Consider the following 23207-nt stretch of genomic DNA (forward strand, 5'->3'; position numbering starts at 1 on the left):
GATCCGAGACACGTGTCCCGGGATCGCGCGATCGTGCACAATTGCAGACAGCAAATTGGTACGCTGCCCCATTGATTACAATGGGGTACATCTGCGCAGCAATTGCAGAAAAAGGTACATGTACCTTTTTTGTGATATATGATGTGTGGCTGTTTTAGTGCGGCAGGAAGCTGTGTGTAGGGCTGCAACAACTAATCGACATAATCGATTATAATCGATTATTGAAAAAGATAGAAAATAATGGCACCCACAGCGCGATCGTCGGTAATGGGTGACTCTGTGACCATGCGGCAAACCGTGCATACCACACTGAGTGCTGCACGGTCACGGATCGCCAAGGTGTGCACTGTCCCTGACTGAGGGGAACACCGTCTAATAGAGCCCCAGATAGTAGAAAAAAATTACAGGAATTCTAATTCTTTCCTGCTCTATCACAAATGTAAAACAATGGACAGACATACACTTTAGGTATGAAGATGGCTTATACATATTCCAAAATCTTACATACGGTTAAATATGTCTTTTATTACTGTCAGAGGATCCTCCTGCTCTGTTTTTCCTAGCATGCTGACAATGTTAGTAGAAGGAAGTTTCTCCAATTCATTTTAAACTTCACTCAGATGTATTAAGTTTACCCTGGAGATAAAGCTTAGCTGACTGAAAAAATATGCACAATGTACAATTTCTTTAGCATTCGCATGAACATAACAAGATGTACAATGCCATATATAATACATTTAGTCACTAATTTGGCATACAGTGAAACTGTTAATTACCTACTCTTTTTTATAACACAGATAATTATGATTTTAAGCTTGCTGCTGTAAAATAAATATATAAATGTACATGCATGCATACAACAGTATTTCTACAAATGTGCAAGTTAACATTTTTACAACATACAAGATCAGTGCATTCACAGAAAACACTCTATCTATTACATTATGCATTTAATGTGTAACCTTGTGAAAGATCATAAATTGTTACTTTATCTAATCAAAGCAGGCTTAATCATGTAGAAGGGCAAAGGTTTAATTTTGTGAAGTATTATTTTACACTAAGTTTAGTACAAAAAACTACAAGGGGAAAGAGGAAAGAAAACCAGTAATAAATGATCCTTTATAGCCTGGGGCATTGGCCTAGTTAATAAACTTTCATTGAAGGTTTCTTTCAACTGTTCCGGACAATGAAGTAGAAAAAAAAATCTTAAATTACAGCCATGTGTGAGTTTTAAGGCTCCATTCCTTTTATCTCCACCTCCACAGTTTAACTAAAAAAAAGATAAATGAGATATGTAATTGATTCTCGTGACTGAAAATCTTTGTGTAGAAAAATACAGCAAAGGAATATATCCACGAGACCTAACTGAAGGTACATTCATTTAGACATGTTATCATTTCTATCATTCTGATATCAGTAAACTTTCCGAAGCCATCCTCTGAAGTTCTGGCACCTTTTCATTTTATGGAACTGTGAATTGCTAAATGTTTTACCATTGATATAAATATTAATTATAATAATAATAATAATAGTAATAATAATAATATTTGTTTGACCTGATTTAAACTAAGCCAGAATGCAACCAGAGGGCCCAGAGGAGATAATCCACATAACAAGACTCTCAGTTGCTATTGAACCCAAAGTCCCAGAACAGTAAGGCAAACAATGCTAGTTTACATACTGTTATGTTGCTTACCAATACTGTTACCTGTGCTGTTATGTTGCTTACCAATGTCAAAATGGTAGCGTATTTAAATGAGAAGAATGTACAAAATACCTGCATCTAGATGAATTGACTGACTTATTCTATCTCTGTGACACTAATACAGGAGAATTCAGCAGGAGCTGTGGAAGCCCTTGTATAGTTTTTGCAGATGTCCTGATAGGGAGGTAAAACCCCAAAACACTAGAAGGAAAATTGTACTATTACAGTCTCTCTAACATATAGGAAGCCCACCATGTCAAATCATGGATGAAAACAATTTTGGTTGGATGGACCTCTTAAGGTGCATGTAAACCCCAAACCACTTTACATTTTGGATACAGTGGGAAGGGTTAAAGCTTCTGTCAGGTTTATGTAGTCTGTGTACGTGTTAGGGAGGTACACTTTCTCCATTTGTCCTGGTGTTCATTGAAAATGGATTTGACGGGGAAATTGTTCAACTGGGACACTTGTCCCAGTAACAAAGGTCTAAGGGGGGATTTCTTTCAGTTTGGAGAGATGTACTCTCTCTGCCTGTTGGGTCTATGGGACAGGAGGTAAGGCAAATGTATCCCTAATAGTTCACAGATGGCAAAAATAACCTGTCAGGGGTTTTAACCACTCCCTACTCTATGCAGAAACTAAAAAAATAAAAATAAAAACTTGGCAAACGTGACCTAAGATACACTTTAAACACATTAAACATTTAACTGACTAATTTAATGTTCTAGATATACTGTATACGTGAAAGTAATCTGCTAAATGTAAATAATCCTATCAATGTGTGTCACTAACTTAAAAACCATGTCTCCATGTATAATATGTTAGTGGCAGTTGCCAGCTTTGGTTAATACATATGCAGGCTTTGCTTCTTGCCTAGTGGTGATATACAATGGTTTTCACTTGATGATCCTCTTTTTCTCACTGCAGGCCTACAAGACTTGATCTGTCTATTTATATCTGTCTATATGGAGTTACAGACATGGAACAAGCATGCTACAAATGAGTATAAGAAAACTGTGAAGATTCCTTAACTGTATATATTTAAAATCAATGACTTACAAATTGATGAAGGAAAAGCATTAGCATGATAGCAAGGAAATGAACATTCTTAAAGGGAAAGGTCAGCAATGGCAGCCTACATGATTTTTTTCATCTTTCAGGAAACCTTTACTGAGAGTAATGTGATTCTCATTATATGAATACTAGTTGACTGGCAATCTCTAACTTTAGAACTCATTCACACCATTAGCAGTGAATGCTGTTTTTCCGCAACTAACAATGCAAGTCACTGCCAGGGCACATTGAAAACAATTGTTTTCCACGTGTCTCGTCCATACCACAATACTGTTATGATGTGTGGTGTGCAAAATTGCACACATGCTACATTTTTCCGCAGCACACTGGATGGTACCAATGCAAGGCACCACTACAGACCGCTGCCACCCAGCGGACATCAGCTGCATGCTAAAACAAAGCGGTTTAGCGTGCAGCTGGTGTGAACGAGACCTAATCCTTTGTCAGGCACTAACCTGGATCGCGTATGCAGTTTAGAAAGTTAGGGTGAAGTCAAAACTTCTGACGATAATACCATGATTATTACAGGTCAATGACTCAGTACTGAAGACAGTGTGATTAATAAGGATGTTCAGATACCAGTTCAGATACCAGTGTGGATACTTGGCATTCTCACGAGAACTAACATGGTTTGCGAGGTTGTAGAGGGTCCAGCTGGGACCTAGCTCTGGTGCTCCACCACTGTCCTGAAATCAATAGTCTGTATTGTTTTAGAAAAACTGTCATATGACAATAAACAAAAATGTATTAGTACTCGATTCTGTGAGTACTTGGGCAAGTATCAGTACTTGTACTTGAAAAAATGGTATCAGTGCATCCCAAATATATATATTAATTAAAATGATACATTAAAACAGGGATGCACAAATCCCATGAGCTCCATATGCTCCTTACAAATGACAGCTGTCTCCTAACATTTGAATTTTTCTCCAGTCTAGTCTTGAAGCTGGAAAAGTATCTGTTCATGTACCGGATAGGGTGCTTGGTATCTGAACATCTCTAGTGATTAATTTACTAAAAGAGTAGTAGTAGTCGTAGTTATTTAAAAAAAAAAACAATCAAGTCAAAGAAAAATAAACATGTTTTTAAATGTTCCTTACACTTAATTGGGTATTCAAATTGAATCCAGGCTCACCTTATTTACTAATATTTACGTTGCAATCTGAATTTGTAATGTACAGTCTCTACTCCTTTATTAAATCAACCTCTTTAGATTAGCATGATGCACAAACAACTAGTTTTTTTTCAGTAGAAGAGGTCAGCAATGACAGCCTCTATATTCTTTTAGTGCATGGTTCCTATAAGATGAGTTCTAGTAAAAAAAACTAAACTCACAGGTAGATGCTCAATTTTTATGAAATAGCATGAGTTCTTGTGTTTCATATATTAGTCCTTCTTAAGCATTAATGTGGCTTTTTATTAATGTTCCCAGTTAATCACCAGGTTGCAATTTGTACTATATTTGTTATTTACGCTAAGCTATCTTCATCCAGAAATAATGCCAAATCTTAAATGACATTGCTGGGAATGGAAACAATTTGATCTTATCCAGTTGCACTGTTCTACTCATTGTATTACAACATAATAGACATATTGAGATTTCTGGGAACCAAGATGCAAAACAATTTGTGAACCTGAGCATGTGATGCAATCAAACACTTTAATATAAACATTCTCTGAAGAAAAGAAATGTATTCAACATAATAAAATATATAGTTCTTGTCGAGGTTTTAGTCTGTCACTAGATTAAGTACTGTATACTGTCAATATTACTTTATATCTTGTATCAGTATTGATTTAAGCAGCATAGATAATATTCAACATATTCAACATTGTGTGTGTGTGTGTGTGTGTGTGTGTGTGTGTGTGTGTGTTACATATACACATAATTAGCAAGATATTTTTTCTATTGTACACATTATGAGAGGTGAGAGGTGGCATCCAACTCAGTACCTAGCCAAGAATATGGCATTGTGCCATTCCTAGGACTTGAAATGGCTCTGGGATTTGGGACAGTTTTCCCTATAATACAATTAGAATATTTAGTCAAACCACCTTTATTTAAGTGAATTTAAGGGGGAATTTCAGTCAGAACAAATAATTCTGAAATTATGACTGAAATTGCTAATAATCTTACACGTTATGTGAATGTATTGTGAGGTGAGATGATGTCTCAGTCTAGGGATGCTGCCTTGTTTTTACTGTCCCCATTGAAGCAATCTCTCTTTTCTTTAGTTTGTTGGTCTGTATAGGTAAAAGTAGCCAGGAGTAAAATTAGGTAGCATGCAGCCTCCAATATCAGGTTTTAGCATTAGTTTCTACTGAAATAATTGTATGATATAAGAGCCAGAGCTTGTACAAAAGGGTGTCACCATTCAAGTTGACCAAGGCAGAATGATGTCCAAATACAGCTCTGCCCACATGTTCTTAAAACATCAGCAATGGTTCTAAGAATTTAGTTTGGCAATTGGCCTCCTTGTATTACTTTTGTTTGGTCAGTGAGATGACACCTGGTTTCATTACTTGAAATATACAACTTAATTCACATCCCTTAATTACCCCCTGCTGCTCTTTTATGAAAAGACAAAGAGCAGAAAGATAAAGAAGGAAAAGAATACATAAACAGGTTATATGTCTAATTTACTAACTACAAACCGTTAATGAAGACATAAATATACACTAAACATATTTTGAACTGGTCATATCGACTAAACACAATACTTTTTAAATCTCAAAATAAGCTTAATTTCCTGTGGCCAAACAAACATTTTAAGTTGTAGACCCTCATTTATGGTATTGTAGCATATTCTTTATTTTAGCCATTGTTAACAAGTTTCTAAACTCTCCTACTCAATGCAGAAGCAATTACACTTAAAAAAAATCCAAATATAGAGTCCCTAAACCATGTTTGTTATTTTCCCAGTGGAAAATATCTTATAAAGCAAAGAGTGGCTGTGGGAATCCAGAGGAGGAAAAACATACACTATAAAATATAATTAAAAATTGTGGAGGCTGCATATGACAAGAATAACCATAAAAAGCAGACACAAACCAGCTGGCTGTTAACAACTTTTGAGTTATAAAAATATTAAACCTGCTGTAAAGCATTATGCTCAATTTAAATAACCACATAGCAGGCATTAGGCTTCGATGCTGAGGTTTTGGGAAACATTTTATGGCAGCATAAAATTTTAAAAAAGATTGACAAGGGATTTGGCCTATAAACCGATTTCTCAATTTGGACTGAAATTCAATAGATTAGCATTCAACTAATGCATTCTAGTACAAGCCTTGTTTTTCAGCCATGTTCAATTACAGTAAATTATAGAACCACCACCTTCTGTAAGCTGCACTTACAAGAGAGTGTGAGGTTGTGCTTTTTATCATTTTGTGGTGTACTTTACAGTGATATTTCTGTTGTATTTTATACTGTCACTTTGAAAGCTGTACAACAGTATCAACTTTTAAAGGATAACTTAATCCACATTGATTTAACATTTTTCTTAAACCACCAGATTTGGTGTGTGCAGGGAGAAATGAAAAATAGAGCGGAAAAATAATGTACTCAAATATGCCTTCCCCACTGCCAACTTAGGAATTGCCTATTGGCCACGGTGCACACAAAACCATATATTCATACATTTTTAAATAGATAATTTATCAAGCTTACATTTTGGAAAATAGTAAGACACAGAGAGGTCTACGTATAAACAATTCACAGAGCCATTCACCCTGCGGATCTCTGCAAATGTTCATTGTGTGTGAATAACTGCAAAAACAAATGCTCATAGTATATTTACTATTCAGGATGAATACAATGTGAGGTAGCACTGCATTATGGCACTAGATGGAGATGAAGAGTACAGGGAATACTTTTCAGGTTGAATTTATTATAATAGCACATAATGCCCACTAGATGGAGCTGAGGAGCATAGGCAATAAGACTATGAAAAATATCAAACTACATCAATTCAACTTAGTGGTACAGTTAGGCCTCATTCACACAGCTGTTGGCCTGTACAGATCCGTGCGGCGTGTACGGCCGTATCCGGCCATTTCCGGGAAGGACAGGTGCTGCGTGTGATTGTACGCAGCAGCCTGTTCTTCTCTATGGGAGGACGCAGCCGTATGCTCACCTGAGATGCAGATCTGTGCAGGTGTCCGTATTTGTACACAGATAGGATGGATCCTGTTTGCATCCGAGCACGAACACCTGCACGCACACGGATGTGCAGCTCGGGTGAGCGTATGGTGGCATACGGCCACGTCCTCCCATAGGGAAGAACAGGCTGCTGCGTGCAATCACGCGCAGCTGTTCTTCCCGGGAACAGCCCGATACGGCCGGGCACACCACATGGATCTGTACGGGCCGACTCTTAGATGTGAGAATGAGGCCTAAAACTGCAAATCTTTTTTTAGCTTTCATGGTACTGATAAATGTTTTCAAGTACTTGTGTGGTTTATTTTTTATAACACACACAGTAAGTTTTGCACACTTAAAACAGTAACTCTGTTGGTCTTCATTATTATGACATGACATGATAATAATAAAAAAAATACAGTTTACAAAAGTTGCATAATAAAAAGTAGCTTTGGTGACTGTGCCTATGCATTGGCAGAATGATGTCAGCTCTCTGCTGCAGGCACTCTACTTCCCCACTCATCACTCACTGGAACTGTACATTGACCACTCGGTTCTACATTTCAGAGTATGAGCTGCCAGAAAATTACAATCTCTGTGACACATGCATGGATACAGAACATAAATATTAGTGTATAGGCACTAGGATTTACATGACCGTGTCAGCTATGGGCACGAAAGTTAGCCCTGAAACTAGACACTAACCTTTGATGATGTCTGAGCAAAGCTGGTATCAGCCTTCTGAAGGAAAAATAAGTCGGGATGCACCGAAATTTTGGCCGCCAAAACATATCGGCCGATTTACCAATTTATTAACAGTTAAGAACACACCCAAGAGGTCTTCTTGCATCACCTATGCTGCATCACATATCTATCTGTGATAGAGTCAAATTAGGGGGAATAACACTTTCCCACATACGAACAGAGCATTCACCTTCTTAACGGCCCTTTCACACCACATCCAGATTACCTCCAGAGCAGACCAGACTGTTTTCGAACCCAAAATGCATCCTAATTTATCCCTATGCTATTTATGGTCTCTGTTCCCACCAGCGCAGTCCGTTCCAGACCAGACCAGAAAAATACTGCTTGTCCTATTTTGTCAGGTCTGGAATGCAATGGAATGCATCAAAAACACATAGAAATGCATGGAACACACTGGAACGCAACTGTAAGACCATTTTAAGCTAAAAATTTAAAAATGTAAAAATTCCAATCGCTGCAAAATTGCGGTAAAATTGTGGTTAAAAACGGTGCAAAAATGTAATGCACTATGTCCCAGATCAGGTCTGGAAAATGGTGTGAACCCAGCCTTACTGTTGATTCTAAAAGAGAATTAAAACATAATTGGACCATGGGCTCATGGAAGATTCCAATGCTGCCAAAGAAAACCCCTACATATCCTACTGATTGAAAAATGTCTGGAAGGACTGCTTGGAAGGAATGCTATCCTCCTTCTGAAGCGGGTAGTTTTCTAAGTGTGCAGACTGGAAGTTCTGACTTCACTTACTGCATGTATGCTCTTCATCTGTAAGTTTAAAATTGCAGAAACCAGAGAGAGCCAGGCAAATAGCAGGTATCCATTAACCAGAAACATTGTAAGAAGGGGACCACAGACACCTTTTTTCATCAAGGTGTCCTGTCTTATCTGATATGTGTTAAGTTAAAAGGAATTGGATGGTGGGAGAAGTGAGAGTTGAATACATTTGCATTGAGATTAATTGTTGGTATGCTGTCTAGCATCCATAGACTAGAGACGTGGAAAAATCAGGCACAGAAAAATAGTTACTTTAAATTTTCATTACTGAGTTTTGTGTATTGTTTGGTACTATACTGTATTTCTTTACTTTATATGGCATTATGATTTTGCATGATCAACATGCAGTAAGTGTTGCCTATGCTTTTAAAGTCCATGTTAACTCTAACAACATATTTAACTTATGTAATCCCTTATGGTCTGATAACTATACCATTAGAAGCATTTTTTTATATATATATCTGTTCTGTCAAGTGCAAAATAATAGCTGTCCATTTAGCCAGAAATCATGTGAGCTAACTTCCTGTGCTTTCTGCATTTGTAGACTGTTATCAGTTAGCATTGTTCCTACCTATCTCTGTGGACTACAAAATGCATCCCTTTATGTTATGGAGGAGAGCGGGACGTGACATGTAGTAGTAACACGCTCCCTGTCCTAGGGTGACAAAGCTGTTCCTCCTAGATACAGTACAGTTGTCACTCAAGGACAGGAAGTGTGTTCCTGGAAGGATCACCAGAATAAAAGAGGGGAAAGACAAATTCAGCCACCATATCCAAGGAAAGGTAAACTGCAACACATTATATTGTTATTCCTGGGTTAACAATTGTTTTAACGCGGGGTGGGAAAGGGTCCAGTTTTATTTCTTTTGTGCTTTGTTTACATCTTCACAAACGGCTTTAGAACATTCAATTACAATGTTATTAATAATAACAATAACAACAGCAAATGATGCAGACTGGATTTACAAGATTTGCATGGTTTGCTGCAGGGAATTAAAACAAACAAAATAAAATAAAATCAATCTTACAGTGAGTGAAGTTTTGATGTATAAGTGTTGGCAGCTTTCAGTGCCCAAAGCACAAAGTGAATGTTACCATTTTAGAAATTCCTTGATTCAGTGCACTGCCTCATGCAGGGCATTTTATGCCTGAGTTATAGTCAGTCGAATCACCTGTTAAGGAGCTTCATAGCTTTATTGATTGGCAGCAGACACAGGGCTTCAGAGGATTTCTAGTTTACCTTGCACAGTCTTCATTGAGTTTTGTTAGTAATATTGTACTAATGATGCTAATAATGTTTTAAATTACAAATATAACATTATTTGACAGGAGCAAAGCTGCCATTAATAGCAACAAGCCCATTATTCAAATTTATACTGAATTAAAATTAAGCTGTAAGCAACACATTCATAAATGAAATGAATTCTCTTTAAAAAGTGACATAAAGGCAGTGGTAAAGAAACAGGCAAGAATCGCATAGTGCCTTATTGCCACTTTCTCAGCCCTGGTCCTTAAAATAAAACCTGTCATGAAAACAAATGCTGCTATTGCTGAGCCTTCCTACCATAAACAATATACTTTTAAGTTAGTCTTGATAACTCTAGGCATAATTATGTTCAACCCTTGCAGTGGGGTTTTCCCCACACTGCAAGGGTTAAGTGCTTGTTTTTGTCTAGGGAAAAAAAATAAAAAAGATATATTCACCTGAACCTCAGAGCCACCTGGCTGCTGTGCCGGTCCCCACAGCATGTATCTTGCTCCGCTCCAGCAATGGAATGTCCCTCTGCATCCTCACATCCAATACACTATATAAGACATGATGATCACAGGACCTTACACCACTGGAGTGAAGGGGGAGCGAGGTGGCAGGGACCAGTCTAACAGCCAAAGGGCTACAAGGTTCAGGCGAGTATAACTTTTTTATTTTCATCCCTAGACAAAAACGAGCACTTAACCCTTGCATGCTCTGTAAGGGCTTAATGGGCTTAAATAGGTGCAGCTTCTGTTTTGGAATGTCTTGAATAAAGATAGCATATGCATCTGTGACCAATCAATATACTGTATATATTATTTCTACTATTACCTCCTTTGTCTAGAAATGTTTCCTTTCTTACCCTGGTTGCTCTATTTGAGACATAATCGCCATCCACTGGCAGCACCAAGCCCTGCTCATTTGTGGACCTCTTTCTGCCAACTGTTTCTATGTTATTTAGTGACTTGTAGCTGGTGAGGAAAACACAATGGGGTCTATTCACAAAGCTGCCGAAGGATCTGGCCGTAGCTTCGGCCAGCAGGGGTGCAGGTATTCCACACACCGGGAAGGGTGGAACATATTTAGCATCCGTGAAGCAGCCAGTCAGCATCTTATCTACATGCAGGCTGCCTGTACAATAAATATATTGCTTATTCTTTTACGGGTATAGTATTGTATATAAGTGACCTGTGCAGACAGGGTCATCTGAACCTCCTTTGCAGTAGCAATAATAGCACACCTTGGACAGGAACAAACATCCACCCTGATATAGGTTGATATACAAATTCAGGTACTTACACAAGATTATTTTAAAATATATGTCATGATATTGTAATGGGTACATAACAACACTGTACATATCTCATAGTGCATATAACCCAGAGCTCCGATTCTTCGACCGAAATCCAACTGTGAATCATTCCACAGGTGCAGGCAAAGCCTGCTCGCCTTCGGCGCACTTAACAACCCTTCACAGAAAACAAGCCACACTTCCGTAGATCACCATGAATAAAACAACTATTTATTGAAGTAAAGAATACATGCTATGGAACAACTCCTCATGTGTACAACCTCTTACACGTTTCACTGATCTGGCGTAATTATAGAGCCTCTATGGTTAAGCCATATCAGTGAAACACGTGAAAGGTTGTATGCTTGGACTTCAGCTTTAAAATTGCTTTCAGTATACTTGTTAAAGGGTGGTACATATGTCATCCCCTAAATCCCTTTCCAACCTGAAATAGTTGATCAACTTGCCAATTTATCCTAAAATATCTACATTACTTCAAATAATTAAAAGCTTATACCAATACAAAGAATACTTTTTTTTGTGTATGCAACCAGTGTTGAAGGTGTTACAGTCCTTTCAAACCCAGTTAAAAATATATTAATACATGCAATTTTGAATTATACATAAAGTGTAAACAGAGGGGAGTGGAAGAAAAACAGTACTAGAGGTAACAGTTGAATGTGTTTTGAATTAGAAAGTGCTTGATTTCATTTTCCAAAGCTCTTAAGCTATGATTTGCCAAGGGCAAAATTTGCACTTTTGTAATCCATGTTAGCTTGTATATAGGCATTAAGATATCCATTCCTCAACTGTTTAATCTAATGTACTATGCTGATGTTTTACTGAAGAAAAAAGAAAAATCATAAATTTACAAAAAAGCATTTCCTTATTTGACCACATTTTTTAAACGTAAACATCTAAGAGCCAATATGTATGGAAAGTCATGTTTAACTTTATAATGTAGAAATTCATGAAACATATTTATCTGGATTAATTAAGATATATAACTGGAAATGTTAACCAATGTGTATAAAATAACTCTTTTTACACACAGTTTAAACAATAGGGGCACACCGCAAATAATAATTTAATGGTCTTGCTGGCACTTTGCTCATTGTGATTTGTTAAAGCTAAATAATTAGTTATGTTACTAGCCACTTGTGGGCTTTTTTTTTTTACGTTTTCTTCTGCTTATTTTGTTCAGTGTAAGTTGCTGCTTGTAAGTATTGGCTTAAGACTTACAGTACATGAGCAAATGCAAAGCTTTCAGATTTCTAGCTGCTGGTTGAATACAGTTTTAACAGAGCATAGCTAACATATTCCTTCTTCTTTAGGATTTAGTGCTGATTATTGTCAGCTTCATTTATCAATTGTCTTAAGTAAGCATCCATCATAGGTGAGTGGAGTATATCAAGATGAGCCTATAATGACCATCACTACACTGGCAGTTTGCCAAGCCATTTCTGGCAATCCAACCAGATTTGGATTTACCTTTCTTTTTTATGTTTTGTAATTACATTTTTAAGAAAGTTTGCACCCCTCCTCACCTTGATACCAGCCTAGGATACTAAGTACAGGGGCTTCACATCGATGATAGTATAGCACCCACATATAACATATTCTTATTAAGAGGAATTGTTTATGCATATCATGTTTTTTACTTAAGAAAAGGGCTTTTACTACTTCTTTTTGGTGAAAACAGTGTTCAGTATATGAAGGTGTGAACAGATATAGGATGATTCCAAATACAATTTGGGCAAATACAATAACATTCTGGTTAGTGAAGTTTTATACTGCCGTAATTTTTGAATAAGGTTTGACAATGTGTACATGAATACTCCAACTGCTGAGTGCTTAACCCCCGCCACCCATGGAGGTCCCCCAACTGTATTTTATAGGGATGTTCAGTTACGAAGTACCATACTCGGTACAAGTACAAGTACAGATACTTTTCTAGCTCCAAAAATATACTAGAGAAAAATTCAAAAGTTAGGAGGTAGCTGTCATTTTTACACTTGTCCAAGTGCTTACAGATACAAGTATTGATACATTTTTGTTTAGTGTCATGTGACAGTTTTTCTAAAACAATACAGACTATTGATTTTGGTACAGTGGTGGAGCGCCAGAGCTAGGTCCCAGCTGCAACCGCTGCAACCCTGGTAGTACTCATGAAAATGCCAAGTATCAGCACTGGTATCTGAACTGGTATCTGAACATCCCTAGTATTTTATGTTTAATTTTATATCTAGCTTTTCCATATGTCTTAAGGCTGTTTATGTGACATGCAGGATCTTCTTCCTATTCTTTAGAGCTGGGCGGTACTCAGTGATGCAGAGAACAATGCTTACATGATGATCATGAGCAACACTCTCTACATAATTAAACTGTAAGTGCAAGGTGCCATGGTGATGCATGATGTCTGCACTCACAAGATGTTCTCAAATTCCTGGGCTGGGCAATATTCAATCCAGAAGAATGAGAGCTTCTAAAGGTGGAAGGGAATTACAGTGTCAGAGAGGAGATGAATATTGCAACCACATCTGCAAGGGTGGGACGGTGATGTGCCTGCATTTCTCAGAAAGCATTGGCTAACATCATCTGGCTGTGTTTTTGTATTGTTGGAAGAGTGCAAATTTTGGCAAGTGCTACATTTTGGTTTTTAATTATTCAAACATCCTAAAGTGGTTGGCAGACTAACACAACCCCTTTAAGATAGCAAACAAAGTTCTTTAAATTTACCTTAATTCTCATGGTTGGTAAGACTGTAAAAGCCAAAACTCCTTTAAAATCCAGTTTCCATTTTGTTTTGCTTGTGAATGAACAATGAACCATGTGTGCTTCTTTATTAATATGTTATGTTTCAGAAGCACAACTATGTTTTCTTTTTATTAGTAACAGGGAAGGAAGCTCGTACGTGGTTCTGAAATGTGTCTTTACATACTGCATGAAATATTTTTAGAATGTATTCTTGAACTGAATGCCTGTACTTATCTAAGTCGTGCAGTGAAAGATGGACTTGTCATTAGCTCCAATATAATTCTGTTAAACAAAAAGCAGTTTGACCACAATGAAGTTATTTTCCGCATCTGCAGTAAACAATTGCAAATGTCTTTCTCATCAAGTAGGAAAAAAAAAAACAATGGCTATGTAATATGATCCACACAGAAGTAATAGGAGAATAAGCTATTCTAAGCTTTCTGTATTGTTAATTAAATGTAAGGAATCCTATGCTTGAGATATCAATAAGTCTACGTAGGATGCGCAAGGCACAAATGGGACATTTAAAATGACGTATGCCCTTCTCATTGCAGCAAATTAAAAGAAAGAAATGCATTCACAGAATGAAATAAAAGCTAAAACAAGTGAATCTAAATCCAAGAATAATAATGTAGCATACTGCAGCATACTTAAAACTGGCTAGGATAACTGATAACACTGCTTGAGATAACAGTACAGAGAGCACAAGTAGTTATGTATTTACTTGATTTCTGGTAGAATCAACAGGTATGTTTTGCACCTTTTAAACAACTATGACAACATGCATTCAATGGTACATACAATAGATCATAAGGTAAAGGTTCATTGCTAGGGCTTACATTCACTTTAGGGACCACTAAATGACCATGGTCATCTAATCAAAAGCAAGGCTGTAAACATTATGCATGCTGGTGTCTTTATATGGACCAATTTAAGAAAATAGTTTATGAATATACACATACACAAACTTGGGTGATCTGAATGTTTACTGTATATAATGCCAGTATGTACAGTATATAGTACCATAATATTACTAAGTTCTTTACAGAATACATTGGACTTTCAGATCTGCTTGCTTTGCCCCAAGGGGTTCACAGTGTAATGTCTCTGTGAAGGTTCTCATTCATCCAGGTCATGGTATATCTGTAAAAAATATATCAAGGCAACTTGACTTGCTGTATTTTTCTTGAAGACACTTCGCTGGTCATCCGACCAGCTTTCACAATTCAGAATGGCTTGTACAAAAATTCATTGGAAATAAATATGGTGAATGATGCTCCAATCAAAATAATCTGTTAAATAGGGGAGGGGGTAAGACATGTATTGTCTGCCACATACAATGTTATTTTCATACCTCTCTCTGGGTGGGTTAATAACACCTGCTAGCTCCAATTATGCAAATGAAATCAACACCTTACCTCCATGAGATCTATGACCCCATGCTGGTTATGTTTAACATATTATGTTGATTGGAGCAACATTCACCATATTTATTTTTGTCATTCTGAATTGAGAAAGCTAGTCGGATTACCAGTGAAATGTCTTCAAGAAAAATACAGCAAGTCCAGTTGCCGTGATTTATTTTTTTACAGATACAGTGTAATGTCCCTACCACAATTATACTAGATGGAGCTTTCAGTATATTAAATAATTGTGGTGGAAAGCCCACCCAGCACATGCAAACTCCATGCACTGTCACAGTTGGTATTCAGTCCCTAAACCCACAGCTGCAAGGGAAGAGTGCCAGCCATTCTGTGGCCTAATTGACCGAATCTGAAGGATCCTATCATTTGTCACACTAGATGAAATTCTGGATCATTTGTGGGACATTGAAAACCACTGCATTATATTCACATATACATGCAGAGGTCATTACACATCTAATTGTATCCTTTCCACTTACTTTATATCTAGACATATGAGAATTGGAGGGGGGGCACTCTCTACATTACTCTAAATGCCTGCTTACATTAATTATACTTGTCAAAAATATACATACAGTATATACCTCTATATATGTAACAATATAAAAGGCAGACTGAATAATAATATGTTTTAAACATATGTTTTAATTTTATGTGTGTGTAAGTCTTTATATATGTATGAACACACGCTAAAGTATAGGCAGCATTAATGACACAACAGAGTACAACACACATAACTGGGAGGGACCCTCATATAACCTATGAGTATATAGAAAAAGTCCAAGAAGTTGAGGCACACATGTGAATTGTTTCATTACATAAGTCACAGATTACAATAAGCACACGTTTTGGGAAAACCATGTCCTTTCTCAAGCTCAGATGTTTTGGTTACCTGAACTTGAAGAGGGGTGCCTGATACAGTTAATATATTCGTAACCTGTGGTCCATGCGTCATGGAACAGGACGTGATCTAGAGGAAAAGATAAATTAAAACCCTGTCCATCAGTGGCAAAAACTATGATGGGTCTTTTTAGTTATTTTTGCTCTTATGCCCTTTTTCTTAGTTAAAGCAAACCTGATTGAATGATTTTATGAACTGCTGATGATACGCACATAGCAGACACCGGCAGTTACCTTTTTTCCAGGTTAGTTTACTCTTTAATGTTCCCAAAACCCAATTCCTGGGTTGAGCTAACATGCAGTATAGTTTCCTGGGTCAAAGTCCTGAGTCATAAAACTGCTCATTACAGTGATGGGACAACATAAAGGCTGAGGAGACAGAAAGGGCAGGATCAGGCTCTCAACCAAGGAAGTTGGGCAGAAACATACATGCCCAGGATCTGGGTGTATCCAGATACAAAGGAAACTAACCTGACTTGCAAGAACCTGCAAGTGTTTTAAGATCTGCATATCCCATCAGTTACAAATGTGATGTAACCCCACAGCTATACAACGTGGTTGAAGAATTGGTAGACCATTATTTACTGTGATGTTGGTGTTAATAACAAATAGTACTGTACCTGTGGGTGGAATCATTCCAGGAGACATTAAGCCAGGCACACTATGTGGCATTATGTGGGGATTTTCAGGTGAGGTAACGCTCTGTGTCCTTTTAGGAGGCCTTCCTGGTCTGGAGCTGAAAGCAAAGAAACATGAGTAAGAAAAAAATAAAATAAAATGACTGCCTAAAACATCATTTGGAAGTTGTTTCAAGTGGTAACATGGACTGTAAATAAATTTGTTTCAAGGACGGTTGCTTTTGCAGTTAGATGTAATAGACTTCCATCACTAATTAGATTACATGCTGAATTCATTTTCCTCATTGAAGATCAGCCGCTCCTGATGCATAATTCATAGCCTGTACCTCGTTACCTGCTTCTTCATATTAATATCTATACACAGTTTGAATTGCCTCGTTTGCATATGCTAAAGTTCTGCATGCAGCCTTCAGCATGAAAATTATGCACTAACTTGTAATAATTATTACAGTCAGCCTGCTATTGATTTATGAGACTTTTAAAAACCAAATATGTGTAGTACTTGTAATGAATGATATTTTAAGGTTCTTCAGGAAATTAAAAGGCAATGGCTGCCTTAGGAAATGTTCTGCTTGTTTGATTTAATACTACAGTTAGCTAGGAGGTGGAATGAAAGAGTGATTCAGACCTATAGCACATTTTTCGATGATATGTTTTATTACTTCACACTGCTAGCCTGATATCTAGATGATAAATGACAATACATATCTAACGTGTGAAAAGGTCTTACAATTTCTTTATTTTTTGGCGTTTAAAGATTAGTCAAGTTATGGTTTAACCCTTTCCCCCTGGAGAATGAGAACATTATGACATGATTTTTCCCCCATAGTGTATTGTATAGTATATTCAAAGACCTCAACATGAAAAGGAAAATAAATTGTATACTACCATAGCCATCCGTTGTCATAAACTAATTGATTTCAATATTTCACATGATCAAAGGGGGGCATAAAAAGTTACAATTTAGGAATGCATTGTATGTTTTCCAGCTGTGAAAAAAAGCATAAATGAGTCAACTGGCTTTCCAGTATAAATTGAGGCAGTATACAATGCCACAAATATCATATATCACTAAAACGCACAATAATACAATAAAGGTGAATTCCTTAGACAGTTGCAGAAAGAATATTTATAAAGATCTGCAAACACTTTAGGTCATGAGTAAGAAATAAAGCTTCAACCAGAATAAAGATTACATACACTTATCAAAATTAGACACACATATTTAGGACAAATGGTTTTATTTTCCGAAATTTGCAGCTTGGAATCAGGGCTGCATTTCGACTTGATGCTGTGAGCGTGCACACCCCAAACCAAAATCTAGTAATTCAAATGTTTAATTTTCTTGTACTGAACACCCCTAAGCTGAGAAACAACCTTTTATCTTTAGAGGGATTCAAAGAAAAAAAAGAAGCATACAAACTTATATGCTTTGCCCTTTGGCCCTAGGAAAAGGCCAAAGTAGCATGCAAGTTATCTATAGCCTTACACTTAAGTGCTGTAGGATTATAGACCTCCCCCACAAGATCAATTTAACATCATAGAGCAGATTTAAAAGTTGAGATTGATGTACAGTAGGAGTTCTTCCTAAACATTTACTGTATGTGTAGTGCAATACACAGAGGGGCATTGGTGTGCCAGTTACTGGGATGCTTTCTGCACTCCAGCACTTGGCACTAAAAGAAGCCTCTATCCAGCATCCAATCAGACAATGGCAGAGGGAGGCAGGTGCAGACTGCTCTGTGTTGTGTGGCATCCTATTGGATGCCACACAGCTCCATACTGCAGTTTCCCTCTAAGTGCTCTGAGGCGGTGTTACTATACTGACAGCTTGCTCTTGCTCGCTGTCACTAAGTGATGAGAGAGCTGCATGTGACGGTAAGTGGATTTTCTTTTCTTTACAAGGTGCTCCACTAGACCACCAGGGAATATAAGTGACACCTTCCAGCCAGACAGTAACCAACAATGCTTTGAAAGGGTGGGGGGGTTATTGTTCCAGCTAGCTACTGACAACTAATGCTGGGGGTTGTTACAGCCAGCCACTTATCAACACTGCTGAGGGGTATTTTTACAGCCTATTACTGACCAACAATGCTGTGGGGGTATTTTTGCTACCAGCCACTGACCTCTAATTTTGGGGGAGGTTACTTTTACAGCCATCCACTGCCCACCAATAATGAGGGGCTTAGTTTTGCAGCCAGCCACTTACTACCAATGATGGGGGTTGTTTTTACAGCCAACCACTGACCACCAATACTAATGACCAAATTGTTTATTGGCTCAATAGTTGCTGATTGCTAAGTGGTTACTGACTATTTCATGAAGTTCTTCTTTAAGGTAGGCTGAAAAGCATATGTTATAGAAGAGTTTCATTTTTTTTAAATATTGTGCTGAGTGTTTTACATGTCTGTTGGTTTTATTTAACTGTGCCTCTGTAAAGACCCTCCCAATGTTAGTACAATCTGTTCACACCCACCATTACACTGCATGGTGCATGGTGTGTGTAGCACTCTATTACTAAACATACATTTTGTATGGGGGGTGTTAAATAAATGATCAAGTGCATACATACAATCAGCTTCTCTGAATGAGCCTGCACACAGATGGTTGTCAGCACAACCAGCAGAACCAGGGCCAAAATGCTAATCTGATTGGGGCTTAACGTCTCAATATTTAGGAGTCATAATTCATGTGCAGATGTTTATTTGCCCCTGTAGTATTGCCTTCATATACACTGCTGTATATATCTGCTGTTACAGGTGATACATATGCTTTTGTCCATATTGTACATGTGTAGGTGGCTGCAATGTGGCATGGTTCTCCCTTGTCGAGGGCACAAAGGAGGCCCAACTTATGATCTTGCACATATGCCCAGAAAATGCAAAGAAACATTTGTGGGGTGGAAAAGAATAAGCTAAAGCACTTCAAATCTTAAACAGATGCAAAGATGTAAGCCTCCATCAGTGAGATATATCTTTAAATGTTTTTCCCAGGCTGGAACTCTGGTTTGAGCAACATCAATGATCAGGAAAGTGTTATCACACAGACATCAATAAATTGCACCTTGCTCCTATTTTGTGGCTATTCTTTCTAGTATATGAATCCATTAGCACTTTTTAAAACCGTGAAAGATCAAAAGTTAAACACAAATACATTTCATGAGGAGCTGTGTTTCTTTTCCAAGAAAAGAAATTCATATTCCATTCAAACTTTCTTTAAAGTAATTACTGCATGAATAAATTGAATTTTTCAACTGACTTAGTGACAAATTGGATCCCTGAAAGCTTACAGGATCAAATACATAAAAGATAAACATTTAGCTTAATGACATCAACAGTCAACCAAAAACATCTGTGTTTTACTTTAGAAGTGATCAGAGGATATTCCTTTGTTTACACTAAAGATAATCACAAGGTTTGTATTACTGCATTCAATTTAAGGAAGAAAAAAGAGAACATACAACCTCCAGAGCCCAGAGGCAGCAATATGTTACAAATACAGGATTTCTCTTATTTTATGTTTTGTAACCATGGTAAAACAATAGAATTGAACTTTCCCTGAACCTTCCTCCTATAATGGCCATGGTACATGTTGACCTAGCACGGCAAGTTAGAACCTGATGCTATCATGCTAACGGCTGCTAATGCTATCAAATTTTTCTGAAACTTTATCAACTCTATTAAAAGATCAGTTTAAATATACCTGATTGCTGGACACAGCTCACCAGGGAGTGCTGACATCATACACACATCCTGTTTCCATGTTATCCATTTACATAACGAAAAAACTAAAACAATGAAGTGTGTTTACAGAAGTACACTCCCTTGACATATGTAAAACTAAAATACAGAAGATCCAATTGGTCTGCAAATCAGACACTTTCAGAATCTTCTGAATAAGAGTATGGTTATTTTCAAGACCTGCCAGGGATTCCTAAATTCATAAATCTCAAACAATCTGATACAAACTGGCAAAATCATATTCAGGATTCTTTGATTCCTGGATTTATCTGGTAATCTGTTTTTATAAATGGTATGTTTTTGAAAGGTATTTTCAACACATATTGATTTTCTGATTGTTTGCATGATTCTGAAAGAGAATATGAGATCTGTTTTAAACTTTCTACTTTAGATCTTCTCACAAAGATTTACAGGGTTACTCACAAAAAGGTGAAGAGTTTGGAGAAGGCAGGAGAAGTGAACAATCTAGGACAACACAGCTGAACTGGAAAGTGAGCTGAATTGGAGAATTTTCCCAAATTAGCTATTTTGGCCTAGATTGTTCACTTCTCCTGCCTTGTCCAAACTCTTCACCCTTTAGTGAATAGCCCTGTTAGTGATGTTTTGATCTGGTGATTAGGGGTTTTGGAAGGCGTTTGTCTTCCCAAAACAAAATTTCTGAATTTGTTTAATGGTGGAAACATTATTATTCTGAAATGGAACATCATTGAGGAACAGTGTTCCACATTCTGCAAGTAAAAAGAGCTAATATGCTTTTTTTGTTATACAATCATTCAGAGCAAAAGTGGATCCAATGATCCCAATGCAATGCGTGTACATGTCATTATAACCCAGGGTTTAACAGTTTGGAACAGACATTATGGTTTTAGGACAGCCTTTGGTTTTTCTCAAACACACAGCCTATCCAGATAGAAGGAATATGGTAAAATTTGACTCTTTGAATCTTAATTTTTTTTACAGTGTTCAGGAGGCAATGTTTGTGCTTCTTACACCAATTTTTGTACAAGAGCCTACTAATGTTTTTCAAATAGCAGTTCTGGAATCAATTTCAGTTTTTGAACCTCATATTGAATAATGTTGCTAAGAATCAATTCCAAGATTTATTTGGATCATGAGCTTTTGTAGCATTTAGTAACTAATGTATCTACTGTACATGCAAAAACAGCGATTGTGCTACACATGTTGTATACTTCCACGAACGTTACATAGTTACATAGTTACATAGTATTTGAGGTTGAATAAAAGTTTGGGAGTAATACTTTTAGGGTCATCACTTACTGATAACTCTAAAGTGATGAGCGGTAAAGGCTTTTAAAATGTCCCCTGCGGGGAATTTGGGGTACTGTTTTTTGACATTTTGCTGCAATGTTAAAGCTTGACATGTTTAGTATCTATTTACCCAACACAACCTAAATTTTTATATTTTACCAAAAAATTGGATATTTTATTCTGTTTGTGTGCACTAAAATAAATAAATAAATGTTAGTGTTTTTTTCGTAAAAATATTGATTTGATAAACATTTATGCAAATATTGTGCGACAAAAAACTACAACTATAATAATACATACATTATTTTAAATTGTCACTAGATAAAGAATGTAGGCAAGTGTTCGAATGGGGACACTTACTGCCGTAACAGCTGTCTAAGATAAGATTTCCCTCACTTTGGAAATATTTATTTTCACACCCTGTTGAAGGCAAATCTCCCCCAATGGGACACACATGGCAAAAAACACAATATGACAGGGCTTTAATCTTTTGCTACACCATCCAAAACAATAAAAGTTTTGGCTTTAGATATACTTTAACCTTTTTTTATAGCCTTGTCATAAATGTAATCATTGATATGCAGATATATTAATTTGCTTTCTTATTTTGTTCCATCCACTTTTTTCTTTTGTTTCTTTTTATCTTACCTTTCTTACAGGCCTTTCCTTTTTTGTGTATTGTTTTAAATATTATAATACTCACATCACCGTCTGCACAAGTGTCTCACATATCCTTTCTAATTTGCTATGCAAGAAAAGAGTGCTACAAGAAGCATATCAAATGCTACTCCAGTAAAGGTACAGTAATCAGTATAGTATGTGTATTCATTGCCACTGGGAAAAAGAAAATGATGAGTCACTCTAATTGTTATAGCTAGTATAAACAAAAAGTTCTCCAGTTCTCACTTATAAAACAAGGGCCTTAAATGTCACAGCCTTAGCGAACTTGGATCAGAGAATTCAAAGCATGCATTGCAGTGAAATTAGAAAAAAAAACACAGAAAAACTATGAAATGAACTTGATGCTTCACTGAAGTCATAATGCTGAAACTAACTAGCAAATATACAACATAAGAGATGTCAAGTATTGTTAAAGTATAAGATGAAAATTGAAATGAGATTTATGTTAAATACACAGTTTAAAATAAACGTGTTTCATAACCAGTGTGGCTTTAGGGTTTACAGAAGTTAAAAATGCCAGTAAAGGAGTGATCAGTTTTGGTTGAAGATTAACTTTTTTTTAAATAATCTGCCAACAGTGCTTAGATCCAGTCCCTGCAGTCTTCTACAATCAGATGCATCCCTGCACTTCATTTTTCCTGCAGAGATTTGTAGATTTTTTTTCCCACCAGGGCTTTTATAGAGTTAAACTGTTTCTCATTTTGAGTAAAAATATAGAAATATGGTTCCTAGCGAGTTTACTGAGTTTTGACAACATTTTAAAAATATATATTTTTTTTGGGGGGGGGAGCAAATATA

General features: G+C 36.8%; 1 protein-coding gene across 3 annotated transcripts in view; it reads right to left on the reverse strand.

Annotated features, from left to right (window-relative positions):
* Window positions 1–23207, reverse strand: part of DACH1 (dachshund family transcription factor 1) — a 290304-nt gene that overhangs the window by 157354 nt on the left and 109743 nt on the right. For all 3 annotated transcript variants that reach the window (XM_018566004.1, XM_018566002.1, XM_018566003.1), the window contains one exon: window positions 16702–16817. In XM_018566004.1, the coding sequence (XP_018421506.1) occupies window positions 16702–16817 (116 nt within the window). The remainder of the gene's footprint in view (window positions 1–16701; window positions 16818–23207) is intronic.

The sequence above is a fragment of the Nanorana parkeri genome, unplaced genomic scaffold, assembly GCF_000935625.1.
Source record: "Nanorana parkeri isolate BGI_ZX_2015 unplaced genomic scaffold, ASM93562v1 scaffold907, whole genome shotgun sequence".
NCBI classification, from domain to species: Eukaryota; Metazoa; Chordata; class Amphibia; order Anura; family Dicroglossidae; genus Nanorana; species Nanorana parkeri.